This window comes from Nuphar pumila, chromosome 2, assembly GCF_984573655.1.
Source record: "Nuphar pumila chromosome 2, dmNupPumi1.hap1.1, whole genome shotgun sequence".
Lineage (NCBI taxonomy): Eukaryota > Viridiplantae > Streptophyta > Magnoliopsida > Nymphaeales > Nymphaeaceae > Nuphar > Nuphar pumila.
In genome coordinates, this window is record NC_143250.1 from 140662506 (window position 1) to 140679869 (window position 17364).

Sequence of the window (17364 nt, forward strand, 5' to 3'; positions counted from 1 at the left end):
CTAAAATAATAGGTCTCTATCTTGTCAACAATTTGTTATTATACTGACTTCTTGCAAAAGCGTGGCCTGTAAAAACTTTATATAGACAACAAAGCATTGGATACTTAATTTTGTCCATAAATGGCTTCATAATATTTTGAGAAAACAAGCATTAGATCACACTTTATTGTAGCAAACAGATTCATATTTGAAGAATTATTTTTGAGTTTATTGCTTGGAAATTAAAGGGCCATAGATTTGATACATTTTGAACTTAATGAAACCAATCATGTATGGTGTGAACCGTACATGGGTGCAGCCATCAACCACATTTGAGCACTATTAAAAAATAAAAATAAAATAGGAATGTCAACCCTGGTTCTTATCAAAGTCAACTAGAATAATTCGATACTGTAGATCAACACAAATCTTTCTGAATGATAAATGAGTTCAAGTATGTATAACTGCTTCAAATCAATGCAGTAACTCTGGTTTGAGTTAGGTGCCATCTAACTAGCAGGAGAAATTAAAATTTGAGATCGCGACTGAATTTTATTTACTATGAAATAAGTTCTAACTAAGGCCATGCAACACATTCTATAGAGTATGGACTCATGTATGTAAGAGATTGTAATTGCACATATCTACCTTGGTTGTGTGATGTGTTTATCTTCCCCCCTCTTGACGTATGGTGCTTAATGCCGTTCTTGGATGTCATTCTCATGATATTGTTTGTTGTCCATTCCAATGTCATGGTTTATCTTTCCATAGACTTTAGGTATGTGCAGTAGTCTTGTTGGCAATGTTTGTCAGCTTAGCGGAGTGCAATCCTATATTGTTTTAAAATCCATGCCTTTTGCTATGAATCTAGAAAACTAGAAGCTGTAACCTTCCACTTTCTGAAGCTTCCTGTTTATTTGGTTTTCTTGTGAAATTTTTATGCCCAGCATACATGCACATGCACATGCACATGCACACAGGAGTTTTTTTTGATATTGCTTCATGTTGCTTTAATTTTTTCATGAGTGATTAAATTGTTCAATTCATGTAGAATGAAAAATATGTTGCGGTTGGAGCTTGTTAACTTTTGAAGTTATGTTCTTTTGCATGCTATATGATCATTGTCTACAATGGTAATTTGCTTTTGTAGTTTTGTTCATGAACATAATCTTGTTTTCCAGGTTATCAATGATTTACTTAACCCAACAGGGCAAAACCTAAAGATACGTGAAGATTCACAGGTACATATAATGCTATTTATGCGACTCATTGTGCTCACTTTCAGCCATTGCCACATTTGGACTTCCCCGCATCCTTTAAGGGACATTATTTATGAGCCATTATTTTTTTACTTGTATTTGGCACACATGCACTTGGTTATTGCCCTCCCTCTCTCTTGTTTGTGTTTTCAGTGCAATATTATTTGTCTTTTATTTTGTTCACACCTACCTAGCCTTTCTTCATTTGTGAATCTAGAGAGCTGAATGTTTTTTTTAAAATATGCATTTAATATTCGAGTTCAATTTCATTGGGTTTTGGACGGAACAAAATATGTTGAAAGTTGCCCTTGAAATTTCGACCAAGTGACATCTCTGGAAAGTATTCTTCCTGAGTATGCTAAGATAGCTTCTTTCATTTGATATATTTCATTTGAATCATTTTGACATGTGCCATTGCTTGTTCATCTTTTGTATCTCTATATTCATCCCCCATGGACTGTTGGGAACCATCACACCTTTGCTGATCTTTCAAGTTAACAGCCCTATGCTTCGTGTCTGTTGTTATCTGTTGAAAGTTTCTTTTATGCAGGGCACATATGTGGATGGTATTAAAGAGGAGGTTGTTCTATCTCCTGCTCATGCTCTTTCCTTGATAGCATCTGGGGAAGGTGAAGTCTTCTAGATGATGCACTATGTACTTGTACATTATTCTGAAATCCAGTACCATTGTTTGTACTTTTTGACTATGTCACATGGGTATGGCTGCAGATATGGGGATATAGGCATTTTTATGAAGTTCCCAATATGACTTATATATAAGGGGATATGAAACAGGAATCAAAATCTGTGACGTAGCTTTTTGGGGATTGTCTGCCACTATATTTCATTGGCATTTTTTTATCTGCAGTTTTTTTTCTTGATTGTTGACTTTATTAACCAATGGTGCCCCTGAAGCTCAGTATTTTTCTGATAAAATTCTCATCCTTTTGAAGTTTTCTAGCAAGTTTAGACCTTGATGAATGTTGATCAATTTGTTTTCTTTTACCATCTGAATAATATGACGTTTTTTATATTACAGAGCACCGGCATGTTGGTTCCAACAATTTCAATTTACTTAGCAGTCGGAGCCATACGATATTTAGCCTGGTAATTTATTCTTGGAAGCCTATATGAAAGTTTAGTACAGGTTTTCTGTAAGCACTATATTTTCTTGAGGGACTCTTTTCTCATGTGAAATTCTTTGATTGATCTCAATTGTGTATTACAAGTATGTGGAAGTAGAATTGATTTAGCAGACAAAAAGGTACTGTGGGTTTTGGTATTTTCTAATATATTGCAATTGATCCTTATCAATTTATCATAAATTACTATGTAGTAAATTGTCGTTTGTTGAGTAAGCTACTTGGGTTGCCACTGGATTATAGATGCTATTTGTCATGGACTCATGTGATTTCCTTTGCTGTTGCCCGACCTTATTCGTGTGTGCATTTTGAATGATTTAATTAAGCTGTTGCCTGCCTTGGCTTTTTTGGTGGTTACAGTTGTATGTGATTGTGATGACTTGTGCATTTGGCACAACTATTTTGCTAGACTTAGTAACCATTGAATGAGTGATTTTGTTACATACATGCATATGCATGTTGTTAAAATGTAAACTGTAATATATATATATATTATTTAATATTATTATATTTTCTTTTATTATTTTCTTTTTCTATTTTTCTTTATTTTCTTTTTTAGCATCTAGTTCAATAGAAACTAGATATTTGATCCAGTCAAGTTCCTGTGCAAATAGCTGTTGGACTGTAGTCCAACAACTATAATAAATGCTGTTGGACTAGTCCAACAACTATATTAAGAGACGTTGGAATCCAACGTCTCTTTTGGAGAGCTCAAAATGAGCTCTCCTCTCTCTCCCACTTTTTTGTATATATAGGGGTGAACCCCTTCAATGTAAATAACCATGCTTCTTAAGCATTTTGTTCATGAATAAAGTATTATTTATTTTTCAAGTGTTCTTCCCTTTATACCCTTTCAAGGGTCATGCTTGTACCATTTCATTACATGGTATCAGAGCTACGAAATCTTTAGATCTTGAAGTGCTTTCGCCTCGATTTCCGTGCCACATTTACAAAAGGTGTTTCATCACCTTGTTCTTGGCTCAAGAAGATTTGTTTGAAGAAAGGCGAACTTGTGCTAAAAAAATTTTGGTTTTGTATCCTCTCTTATTCTTTTGCCTACTTTTTTTCTTTTCTTTTTATTTTTCTCTCTCTCTCCTCCTATTTATTCCTCTCTTACCCTTGTAAAAGATGGATGACAATGATAAGATCACCATCATTCCTATGAAGCTAAATGATACTAACTATGTAATGTGGGCTTCGATTATGAAGCACCACATTTGGGGAAAAGGTTTATGGGGTATAGTGGATGGTTCCGATTTGGAACCTAAACTATCTCTTACCAAGAAAGAGGGTGATAAAGAGGTTCCTCTAACGGAAGAAGAGAAGAGTAAGGCGTTAGCCACTTATGAAAAGAAATGGAAAGAATGGAGGATAGGGCATGCAAAAATTATGTCATGGCTCATCAATAGCATATACATTAAAAAATGCTCTAGTCTAGCTAAGTTTGAGCATGCCAATAAGGCTTGGGAATACCTCAAAAACATGTATTCCCTTAAATATATTGCACATGTATGCAATTTACAAGATAAAGTTCGGACAATGACTCAAAAAGATAAAACTATTCAAGAATATTATAATGAGTTGTCCGAACTTTGGGAAGAGTTGGCTCTTCTTGAGCCCAAATGGCATTGTGCCGAAGACATCGAGCTTCGCCAAAAGCAACTCGATATGGAACATTTCTATCAATTTGTGAATGGTCTAAGGCCGGAGTTTGAATCCACCAAATCGGCCCTTTTACATCGTGGAAAAATTCCTTCTATTGTTGATACTATAGAAGAGCTCACTATAGAGGAAAATAGACTTAGAAAAAGTACTCCAAAAGTTGATGATGACTCCGTTTTAGCTGTATCTAGACCGGAGAATCATACTCGTACTTACAAGCCGCCTCATTTTGGAAGGCAAAACGACGACTTTGATAAAAGAAAAGTTATTTGTCATCATTGTCATGAACCGGGGCACTATAGGCCTCAATGTCCAAAGTTAAAAAGAAGAGAAGAAAAAAGAGTTGCATCTGTTGAATCTGAGTCAAAAGATCAAGATGCACCTGTGTCTATGGCTCAACTGATGGAAATCCTTCAACCTCTTCTCAAAAGGGTATCCTCCTCAACCGAAGCCTCAACTGGAGCGGCAATTGCATCTTTCTCCGGTCCAGGTAACTTTCCTTGGCTTTTAGATTCTGGTGCTTCTTTTCATATGACCTCAAATGTTAATAGTCTATCCGAATGTCTTAAAAATAACTCAAGTGTGTCAAAGGTTTTTACAGCCGATGGCACATCTCTCGAAGTAAAAGGAATAGGATGTTTTGAAAATCTTCAAAAATCAAAAAGATTTTTTATCCCAAAAGTTAGATATATCCCTAAACTTAATTTGAATCTCTTATCTGTCTCGCAAATATCTGATTATGGATGTAATATCTCCTTCTCTTCTCATGGTTGTTGGATACAGGATCGCCAGTCAGGGAAGCTGATTGGGGAAGGCCATAGAGAAGGAGGACTTTATTACATGGACTTTTTGGAATTACCTAAGAATGCATTTTGTTATAATATTCAGAAATTAGAATTGGATTTATGACACAAAAGGCTTGGCCATCCTCATATGTCTAAAATTCAATATTTTCCAAGTTTGAAATTTTTTTGTAATTCTGAATTTTTTTCTTGTAAAGACTGCATTCTTGGCAAAATGAAAAGGTTACCATTTCTTAGTAGAACTTTTGTTTCCTCACGACCACTTAAGTTAATACATTCGGATGTTTGGGGCCCCACACCAGTTATTTCCAAAGGTGGTTATACATATTATGTCATTTTTGTTGATGACTTTTCTAGACATACTTGGATTTATTTTCTTAAACATAAATCTGATGTCTTTGCTAACTTCCAAATATTTCATAAAATGGTTAAAAATAAGTTTCAAAATGATATTTCTGTTTTTCGCACTGATTCGGGGGGAGAATTTATGTCCAACGAATTCAAAGACTATCTCAATTTACATGGTATTACACATCAAAGATCATGTCCACACACTCCACAACAGAATGGCCTAGCCGAACGCAAACATCGGCACATTATGGAAACTACTAGGACATTGCTAATTGCAAATCAAGTTCCAAAAAGTTTTTGGGCTGAAGCGGTCCTAACTGCCACCTACCTCATTAATAGGATGCCATCTTCCTCATTAAAGAATACAACTCCAATAGAAAAGCTTGTTAATTTAACTCCAGATTATTCTAGATTAAGAGTCTTTGGATGCAAATGTTTTGTTTTCACCAACAGAAATGACAAACTCTCTCCTCGTGCAATCCCATGTGCCTTTTTAGGATATGCTGATAATAAAAAAGGCTGCAGGTGTTTCGATTTTTAAAATGACTAATTATATGTGTCAAGAAATGTATCTTTTTTGGAAAAAGAAAGCTTCTTTGAATTTGAAAAATCCAAGGATGTCACTGAATACTCGTTTTTAATTGATCCAACTTCAAAATCCAATGAATGTGATGTTGGATGTGACCTTGACAATGATCAAAGTCCTATTGTTGTTGAAAATGATGATAATGAAGAGCAAATCCATAGGGATGTTAGTCTACAATATTCAAGACGTAGAGAGCAAAATCTTCCATGTGCATTACAAAAATACTCTAAAGTCTCACCTAGAAGAACGTCTAGAATCTCTAAACCTCCAAAAAAATTTGTCTTATGAATCTTTTTCACCCACGTATAGGGCCGCCGTTACATTAATACAATCATATGTTGAACCATCATCCTATTCTCAAGCAAAAAATCATATAGAATGGATAGAAGCCATGAAAATAGAATTGGATGCACTAGAAAAGGCCAATACTTGGACGATATAAGATATTCCTTCGGGTAAGAAACCTATAGGTTGTAGGTGGGTATACAAAGTCAAAACCAGAAGTGATGGGACCCTGGAAAGATATAAGGCCCATTTAGTAGCAAAAGGATATGCCCAAGAGTATGACATCGATTATGAAGAAACATTTGCTCCTGTGGCCCGTATGACCACTGTTAGAACTTTAATAGCCTTGGCCTCCATTAGAACATGACCTATTTTTCAATTAGATGTCAAAAATGCTTTTCTGAATGAGAATCTCGTTGAAGAAGTATACATGGAAGCCCAACCTGGTATTAGTATCCCTAAGAGTAAAACTCTTCGTCTAGAAAAAGCTCTTTATGGTCTTAAACAGGCTCCAAAAGCCTGGTATGACCGATTTAGTCATGTTATGCTTGATATTGGTTTTCAACCTTGTTTAACTGACACTGCTTTGTTTGTTAAGAAATCTGATGCAGGCATCATTATTCTTCTTCTCTATGTGGACGATATGATCATCACCGGAGGCGACAAACATGGAGTTGCAAATATCAAATCTCTTCTTAAAACTCACTTTGAAATGACTGACTTAGGTTTATTAAGATATTTTTTAGGCATTGAAGTTGCTTATTCCCCTCGGGGGTATTTGATATCTCAATCTAAATTTGCTCTTGATATCGTTTCCCGGTCTGGAATTACAGATGATAAGAAAGTAGACACTCCAGAAGTTGTCAATGTTAAAATGAAAATTGATGATGGAGAACTTCTTGATGATCCTACTCCTTATAGACAGCTTGTTGGAGCTCTTTCTTATCTTTCCATTACTAGGCCAGATATAACTCATGCGGTTCATACAGTCAGTCAGTTTCAGCATGCTCCCACCTCCGTGCACATGGGAGCGATTTTGCGTATTATTAGATACTTAAAATCCCCTCTTTCACGAGGACTCTTCTTGTCTGCTTCATCTTCATTAAATTTAATTGCATATACTGATGCTGACTGGGGAGGTGATCCCAATAATAGACACTCAACTACTGGTTTTTGTGTGTTCCTAGGTGAAACCTTAATTTCGTGGAGGTGCAAGAAGCAGCAGAAAGTCTCTCTTTCCTCCACCGAAGTTGAATACAGAGCCATGACAACCACCACTATGGAGGTTGTTTGACTCAGACGATTGCTAGCGGATATGGGAGCTAAAGCAACGCAAGCTTCAAAGATGTGTTGTGACAACAAAAGTGCGATCTACATTGCAAGCAACCGGACATTCCATGAGCGCACTAAACACATTGAGATGGACTGTCACTATGTCAGAGAGGAATACTTACATGAAACCATTGATCTGCCATATGTTACATCAGAATATCAATTAGCTGACTTCTTCACCAAGCCTCTCGCTGCTCCCAGATTTCACTTCCTCTTAGACAAACTTTCGCTCATTGTACCATAAGTTTGAGGGGGAGTGTTAAAATGTAAACTGTAATATATATATATATATTATTTAATATTATTATATTTTCTTTTATTATTTTCTTTTTCTATTTTTTTTTATTTTCTTTTTTAGCATCTAGTTCAATAGAAACTAGATATTTGATCCAGTCAAGTTCCTGTTGGAACTTGACTGTGCAACACAGCTATAATAAATGCTGTTGGACTATAGTCCAACAGCTATAATAATAAATGCTGTTGGACTGTAGTCCAACAGCTATATTAAGAGAAGTTGGAATCCAACGTCTCTTTTGGAGAGCTCAAAATGAGCTCTCCTCTCTCTCCCACCTTTTTGTATATATAGGGGTGAACCCCTTCAATGTAAATAACCATGCTTCTTAAGCATTTTATTCATGAATAAAGTATTATTTATTTTTCAAGTGTTCTTCCCTTTATACCCTTTCAAGGGTCATGCTTGTAGTGTCTCCAATAGACACTTGTTTGTGAGTTATTTGTGCATTTGTTGAAGACCACCATTTCATTACACATGTGTGCGCTTACATGCACAACATACCATTAGCAACAAAGTTGAAACCATAGTCACCTGTATCGTTAAAGGTAATTTCTCGGCGAGGGTATTTCTTGGAGAGATTTTCAAAAGTTGATAAATCTTGGGTAAATCTTGGGAGTTTAAAAAATGGAAAAAATATAAATAGCAACAAAAAAACTAAGAAAATAATAAGTTTTGCATTATTTTTCTTTCAAAAATATAAAGAAACTTGTTTTAAAGGTTTCAAAATATAAAAGAAACAAAAAAATAAAAATGCATACTTAAAAAAAATGCTAAACAAATATCGCAATATTTTGTTTCTGGCAATATTTTGAGAATATTGTGATATATTCCCGATATTATCGGCTACCTTGAAATAGCCAATAATATCACGATATTTTCAAAATATCGGCGATATTGGTGACAGTGGTTGAAACACATTTTTTGCATAAAATATTGTTATAAACTTATAAAATATAGTGTCCAATATCCCAATTTTCCAAAAACTTATGTACTTGTGTCCATATGGTCTGCAAGATGGAGCTTGTATGTAGTTTATTTGCACTAGCATCATATAATGGAAGCAATGTTTTCTAATGCAAAATGCATTTGCAAGGTTATCATGCCTCACTCTGTGCTGATGTGGACCTGTACATATTACTAGAATTGGGTAAACTATCTAATGATCATAAAAGATGAATCAGGGAAGCTCTTGTTTCATTGATACTCATTTCTTCCATTGGCATAAGCCTGCAGTATGTGTGCATATATTACTGCACATATGTTTTCCAAGTGTGGATTCCACTGAATTCTTATTGGTTTGGAAAGGAATAACAGTTCCCATTTATTCTTAATCTGCATCTGGCAATGCTCGAAATGCCATGCTAGAATCGAAAATAATATGGGAATGATATATAGGGACAGAATTGTTCTTATCGAAGTTAAATTGGAAAAGTATGGTATTGTTACCATCAGTTTCTAGTTGTTAATATGTAAAAATTTTAACATGTCAAATGTTCCACATCTTTTGATATCAATTGAAATTCCAATGCATATGCATGTTCCTGTGCTGGGTTCTATTGCTATTTTGTGTTTTGTTTTTTTCTCTTTTCCTTTGAGGTTGTTTCTTCTGTTGCATTCACAAATATGACATACTTTTCAGTCCATTGAAAGTAGTCCACGTGGCGAGAACCTAGGGGAGGAGGATGTGACATTATCACAGCTGGTAAATAGCCTTTTTGCAATTCTTTTATTCCTGTTTGCTTATTTTCATATTCATAATTTAATTTTTTATTTAAACATTTCCATTTGGCATTTTCATGTCTGGTGATACTAATATGTTTTGATCTTTCAATGGATTATTTTCTTGTAATCTTACTCAACCTTCATTTGCAGAACTTGATTGATCTTGCAGGTTCTGAGAGTTCAAAAACAGAAACTACTGGATTACGGAGGAAGGAAGGTTCTTACATAAATAAAAGTTTACTGACACTCGGCACTGTAAGCTACTCATCTATGGGTCCTACGACTCCTACGTGTTTTTGTTTGATATGCTTCTGTGTGGTTGTCTCTGCTTGTTGTTGGTCTTTTTTTTTCAAGGTAGCTTTGGTCTGAGCTTTCTGATTATGAGCCTCTTGTTTCATTGTACTGTCAATTTCTCTGTAGATGGGTGGAGTAGCCTAAAGATGACAAACATCTGATAAACTCTCTACCTTTTCCATGCTTATGCGAGGGCTGTGATAACCTTATACTTTTCATGGGTCTTTTATTATTGTTGCATCATCAAGAACATTCTGTGGCAAACTTGGTTCTTTCCTTCATGAATTTCCAGTAGTCACCATTTGTTCTTTGTGCCAATAGATGCTGAATCCTCCTGCACTTCCTGATAAATTTAGGTTTCACACAACCTTTGTGCCAAAATATTGCTGGATTTTCTCAGTATGTTTTAAGGTTGAAGGAAAAGAAATTGTGTTCTTTTTGTTAATTGAAACATTTTCAACAATTTGTTAAAAGGGTTGTCTGAATAAATCCGTTTGTTGAAGTTCTATAAAGGAATCAAATGCTGTGAATATCTGAGTAAAAGATCTATAGCTATGCACATTTTTTGTTCTTCTCTAATGGTTGATAAGTAGGCTTTTTCCATTTCTTTTTCAGGCAATAGTTTTTTTTTAAAATAATTGGACTGGTAGTGTTTTCAGTGGTAGGTGCCAGCCTGTCATGTTTTTGTTGGAGTTCTTGTTATCTAATGTTATTCTGGGAGCAATGTGCAGTATGATGTTGACATAAAGCCATGTTCTTTGCTTATTTGTGCTTGGTGATTAAATGTTTTCATTCTTGTGATGCTGCTATAGTGGAGATCGTAAAGTTGCTGTATATGTTGCCTATCATATGGCATTTATTTGAAGAAACAAGCAAATTGAGGCCATGAAGATTTCATGGCGCATTTGCCAGAGATCTAGACCAACTTACAGCTTTCGGGTTTTATCATCGCTTGATATCCAATGCCTTTTCTTTTTCCTCATTGGTTTTTATATTATATTTATTAGGAATGGAGTTAGTAGTGTATATCGTATGGTCTGTAATGAAAATAGCGGAAGCACCAATGATCCAACGAACTCTTTAAAAGAGTCAAACAAAGAGCCGAGAACACAAGCACGTAAAGTGCGCAGATAACCCAGTAAGGGGTAAAGTGCCTTAAAGGCAAAAATATATTGAAGAAAGAAAGAAAAAGTGGGCTAAAAACCCATACAATGCAAGAGGGAGAGCCCTCTTTTTATAGAGGAGAAAGAGGTAGAGAGAGGGACCACATAGGGGCTCCCTTCTAGTCGTTGGGAGCCCCAACGACTAGAAGGTGGGGCCCCTAGTGGTCCTTTTACAATGTTTTAAAAAATAAAAAGAAAAAAGGAAAAAGGAAAAGAAAAGAAAAGAAAAATAAAGGAAAAAAACCTAAAAGTAAAAAATACATGGGGAATTATAAAAATACCCCTATTGGGTATTTGACTTAAGAATATATATATATATATATATATATATATATTTAACACGCCTCAAACTTTACGGGGAGAAGACCGAAAGTTTGCCAAGAAGAAATAAAAACGCGGAGTTGGAAGCGCTTTGGTGAAGAAATCCGCCAACTGATATTCTGAAGTAACATATGGTAGTGTGGTGGTTCATTTGAGAAATTCGTCTCGAACATAGTGACAATCCATTTCAATATGCTTGGTACGTTCGTGGAATGCGTGATTGCTTGCAATGTAAATTGCACTCTTGTTATCACAACACATCTTGGTGGAGAAAGAAATGAGGACGCCCATGTCACAGACGAGACTTCTAAGCCGCATAATTTCCATAGTTGTCATTTGCCATAGCCCGATATTTAGCTTCAGTGGATGATAAAGAGATTGTTTGCTGCTTCTTACATCGCCACGAAATAAGGGATTCTCTTAAGAAAATGCAAAAACCAGTAGTTGAGATACGATCATTGGTATTTCCTCCCCAGTCTACATCAATAAAAGCAGTTAATTCAAGAGATGAAGATGAGGATAAGAAAAGCCCTTTGAAAATAGTGTTCTTGATGTATCGCACAACTCGTATCACGACCGCCATGTGAACTGTAGTAGGAGCATGTTGAAATTGACTTGCAGCATGAACCCAATAAGCAATATCTGGACGGGTGATGGATAAGTAAGTAAAGGATCCAATCAATTGCCGATAGGGAGTAGGATCCTCAAGAAGAACGCCATCTTCAAGTCTGAACTTTGCATTTATTACTTCAGGAGTTTCAACTTTTTTTTTTTCATTTGAAACTCCTGATTTGGTACAAATGTCTGCTGCTAACTTCATTTGAGATAAGATGTATCCTCGAGGAGAATATGCCACTTCAATTCCTAAAAAATATCTCAAAAACACCAAGTCTGACATATCAAAAGTTTTCTTTACCATAGTTTTAACATCATTTACTCCCTTTTTGTCACTTCCTGATGATCATAACATACAGAAGTAGAATAACAATGGAGTCACCTGTTTTCTTAACAAAAAGAGCAGTGTCAGTATAAAAGGAAATAAAACCCAATTTGATTAATACATTACTGAACTTGTCATACCAAGCTTTTGGGGCTTCTTTAAGGCCATATAATGCCTTTTTTAATTTCAAGAATTTTCCATTTAAATTCATACCAGGAGGTGGTTCCATATAGACTTCTTCACCTAATTCTCCATTTAGAAAGGCATTCTTAACATCAAGTTGAAAAATGAACAATTTTTTAATAGAAGCTATTACAATAAGGGTTCAAACACTAGTCATTCGAGCAACACGAGCAAAAGTCTCATCATAATCAACCCCATATTCTTGGGCATATCCTTTGGCTACTAATCAAGCCTTAAATCTGTAACGCCTCAAAATTTCAATTTGTGTTTTCGAAAACATTGACGAAAACCTTTCAAAGATTTAAGTTTTTGCTTTTAAAATCGACAACGAAAGCAATTTAAAAAGGGCCACAAGTTACCAAATTCTAGGTACGTTATTAGTAAAATCATCATTTCACATAAAACAACTACTTAAAAGAAATAAGAAAATAAAATAATAGATTATTAGTGAAATCTGCAGTTTATTACAAAATGAGCATTTTCCCACTATCTAATAATCTAAAGAAAAACTCAAAACTCAGAGCCAAGACGACAACAGAAAGAAGGAAAATCTTGAGCCATGTTGCATCGCACCATCGGCCGCCTGTGAACTCCTACTCATCACCTGCTCATAAAATGGGCCAGTTTCATAACAAACTAGTTGGTGCACAAATAGACAATGTAAAATATAATAAAGCAGGACATTCATGAGATAAACAGTTCATTACATTAAAAGCAACAAGCACAATAAGTAATCTACTCTAAGTAGATACAACATATGCAAAGATCTATTGTCTTGAAACATATATAGCAACAACATTTCGAGTAGTATAAATCTCAATCATCTACAACTCATTATGAAAATGATATTCTTTAAGTTCTAATATTAACTGGCCTGTGGGTACGCACAGACGCGAAACATAGAAACAACCGAGACCGATCCGAGGGTTTATTATGTCAGGTGTTTTTCATTAACCTGGATGACTGACTGAGTCCGCTCCTGAGAGGACGGTCAATGACCAAGAGAGTAAATCCCCAAAGGCATTCGTGGCCCATGAATGCATCCAACTTCTGCAAAAGTGTCTGAGAGTTACCATCTAGGATAATTTATGGTAATCCCGATTCCTCTAACTTTAATGACTAGGAAACCGAGTCTTTTGCCCGTGGGGTGGTTGTTAATAACCTGTTCATCGAAGTTTTTGTACCATCCATCCTCTCTCTTGATGAACCGTGAAGGTCGAATGAGTACGACGGGGGTTTCTTAACAGCCGCCTCATTCTAAATGTTCTGGTCTATTAGACCCATTCGAGCATCTTGCTTGTGAATGTGAGTTGTTACCATTTATGTGATCTCAACATTGTACCATATGCACGCTTCGAGGTTGCTGCAACCTCATCATCCAAACATCATAACACCAACGTGACGTACCTACCTAGAGGTACGACTACGATGAGAGGGCAATCAATTAATATCTTGCCATTCTTTTAGTTTATACATGATATGCATTGCTCTTTGAGCATTTGGCCTGTCAGGCCGGCATCTTATTTCCTTTATTTCAATAAAGTACTTATTGTACAATTCGAGGTACCAAACGACCTTTCATACTTCTTATCGCACTATATATACCATACCTGTCTAAAGGTCCGGTTACGATAGCATTTTGTGGGTTTCTCGAAGGATAACCTATCACAGTATTCCATAAAATCAGTAATATACTTGGCATGTTCAATTACTAAGAAACAAAAAATCTCAGACAAGTCCTGGGATCGCTGTGGACCCAATCATTTCCTCCGAGTAACCTACTCGGGGTACTTTTAGATGCCTCTAGCAACACATAGATGAAATATTCATTTTTAAAACAAGATATCGTGCTCGAGAAGTCGAGCCTTGCACTAAGAAGACCCTCTTCAAGAGATTTGATGCATGTACCCAAATTCCACACCTTTTTGAAAGGCATAAAATATGGTACATGTACATGCACACCCCACGAGACTTGCCTGAGGGTGGCAACAAGATTTATCATGCAATAACAAACAAGGCATCTACAGTTCAATCATAATGGTGAGCAAGTACAAAAACACAGTAATAGGAATTCATGTAGAAATGAGTCTACCCATACAGTATACATCAAGCATGTAATTTTTGAAGAGTAGGAACAAGAAAACACAAACAAGTAATCACAAGTTATATTGTTCTACATGTATGCAAAATAAATTATTCTATCTCAGAATTCTTATATTTTATTTCATTCATCCAAAATCCTCGTGCGACTTTCCCCTACCTCGGGATGTTATGTAGCTGTGTGCGCCTACGAGTGTAGATGATACATGGTTCGGGCTGCGGAGCAACGGGACCCGTTGCGTAAATCTACAAGAGTGTGAAAGCTATTATGCCATAGTTATAAAAAGAACAGAAGGGCAGCGGTAAGGCCTGTCCTGTCGACGGAAAGCATAAGCGGCAAGGGTTGAGACCCCTGTCGTACGGAATCTGATGACTGGCAGGGGTCAAGGCTTTTGCTTACCAGGAAAGAATTGAATGGCAGGAGCCCAAGACCCTTGCCTGACAAAACCGCGAACAGCAGGGGCCTCGGCCCTTGCCTAACGAATCGATGAATGGCAGGGGACTCGACCCCTGCCTGACAACACAACGACGAATAGGGGGTGGGGGGGGGGAGAGCATGGCAGGGACCGTCGACCCCTTGCCAGTTTCCCGACAACGCAAAGAAAAGAATAGGAGAAGGGGGGGGGGTGCGGCAGAGGCCGTCAGTCCCCCCTGTCGGACCTCCAACGACCAACAGAGAGAGAGAGAGAGAGAGAGAGAGAGAGAGAGAGAGAGAGAGAGAGAGAGAGAGAGAGGAGCCACCAACCATGGTTTTAAAACTTGCCGAGTCAACTCGGTTGACTCGGCTCGGCTTCGGCCCTCCAATGAGTCAACCCAGCAGGGTAAACTCGGCTTGCCTTTACTCGGCCTGACTCGGCCTTACTCGGTCTGACTCGGTCGAGTTCTGGGATATTTGAAATTTGATTTTTTGGGTATTTCAAAGCAACAGTTTAATAATAAATAATAAATTACAAGACAAACCAGTTCAAAGATACAATATTCTATCAATCTTTATGTGTTGATTAAACATATTGGCAAAAAAAAAATGATTCAAGATCTAACAAAAAAGTGAAGCATACACGTATCGGTGCCTGTACTTCATGTTCTGGTGTTGGGTGCCTTTGAGTGTTGTTTTATGAACACATATCATATCCTTCATTGTATATAAAAATACATTTTTGTACAAAGTCTGTATCACACATGTGCATTACAATCTGTACCCTGTCATCCTTATTTTTTGACAGAAACACCCATATCATACCAGTTGTGCTGATCTTGTACAGTATGCTTGTACATGTATCCATGTGACAGCATTTCCCTTGGTCATAATTGGAATTTCTTCTGGTGATTCATTCTCTTATTGTTGTTTTACCTTGTTGCAACTAATTCAATCTGGATTTTTATGCAAGATGATGTGTTGCTGTTCTCAATGAGGTGAGATAACTAGAAAGGAAAGCTAACAAAAGCTAGGTTATCTTCTGGAGAAGTTTAGCTGAAATTCCTAAACCATTCTATTTAAAAACTTGAGTTTAAGTATGTTTCTAACTTTCTAGACTCAGTTACATGGGGCCTTCATTGAATACCAAAGACATGCTTGTTATGAAGAAGTTTCTTCATGTAACTTGATCTTTCCATGTGACCTTGTTATGAAGAAGTTTGTACTTTTTCTACTCTGAACTTGCAAATTTTTATTGTCAACTCTTTAGACTATATGTTTACTGAAAAACATGGTTTGAGACAAATTATATATTGTTTTTCTTTTAAAATCAAAAGTTAACAAAACCCGGTCCGAGTCACCGAGTTGACCTGCCGAGTCACGAGTCAATAAAGAACGAGTTGAGTTCCGAGTCACGGGTTTTAAAACCTTGCCACCAACTTCCTGCCAACCTCTTGGCAGGTCACAGAGGAGGGGAAAGGGCGGCAGGGGCCACTTGCCGGACCCTTCCCACACACCGAGAGAGGGAAGGGGGTGTGACAGGGGGACAACTGACCTTCAGTTGGCCGTCTGATCACCCACAAGGGAGGGAGGGTGCTGTAGGGGCCACTGGTCCCCTGCCGGCTCTCCGGCGAACCTCAAGAGAGAGAGGGAGAAGGATCAGAAGACGGGGGAGGAGAAGGGCGTACCTGGGAGAGGATCAACGACGATGGTGGCGGCGACAGTGTCGATAAGACCAGAGGGAGGAGGCGTCGAGGTTCGCGAGAAGGGGCGTCGGTGCGAGGAGAGCGAGGAGGAGGAGAAGGGAAGCACACCCACCCTCCCCTCCTGCGATGCTCTTAAAGAGCTCGGGGGGGGGGGGGGGGTGGTGGAACAACACGGACGAGGTGCGGCGCATTTGGGGTCTTTTGTTTTAAAACCCTCACCCTGCGTTGGGTTTTTAAAACCCTAACAAGAACCGAGCCCGGGCCGACCCGGGTTCGATTTTTTTTCACTTGGGTTTTACAAAATCTTTCTAAAGAAGCATCACTTTTAGTTTTTACTTAAAAAAACCATCTACATCCAATGTGTTTCTTGCCATTAGGAGGATCAATGATTTCCCAAGTTTGTGCTTTGTTAAGTGCATTAAGTTTAAGTTGCATTGCTTCATTCCAATGAGCATATTGTTTGGCATCATTATAATGGGATGGTTCATGAAAAGAATGAAGAGCTAACAAACAAGCTCAAAAATTAGGAGAAAAAGAATCATAAGATACAAATCTATTAGGTATTTTAGAAATACGATTTGATCTTCTTTGAGAGGATTCTTCTAATGATTCATTTTGAGAGAATTTTTCAAGAGCACAAGGAGGATTACTTTCATTTCTTCTAGTTTAAACTTGTGTGTGACTTGTTATATTTTCATTTAAATTTTTATGTAAATCATGTTGCTCATTATTTTGAGGTTCGATATGATCTTCAATGACAACTTTAGGAGGATCAATAGATTCAACATGATTATCAATGCATTTTTCTTGTGGTAACAAGTCAAAC

At 37.0% G+C, this 17364-nt stretch overlaps 1 protein-coding gene across 2 annotated transcripts in view; it reads left to right on the forward strand.

Moving 5' to 3' along the window:
• LOC149847345 (P-loop containing nucleoside triphosphate hydrolases superfamily protein) overlaps window positions 1-17364 on the forward strand; it is an 83779-nt gene that overhangs the window by 30034 nt on the left and 36381 nt on the right. For both annotated transcript variants that reach the window (XM_089996950.1, XM_089996951.1), the window contains exons 7-11: window positions 1161-1220; window positions 1789-1867; window positions 2278-2345; window positions 9334-9396; window positions 9567-9671. In XM_089996950.1, coding sequence (XP_089853076.1) covers window positions 1161-1220; window positions 1789-1867; window positions 2278-2345; window positions 9334-9396; window positions 9567-9671 — 375 coding nt within the window. The remainder of the gene's footprint in view (window positions 1-1160; window positions 1221-1788; window positions 1868-2277; window positions 2346-9333; window positions 9397-9566; window positions 9672-17364) is intronic.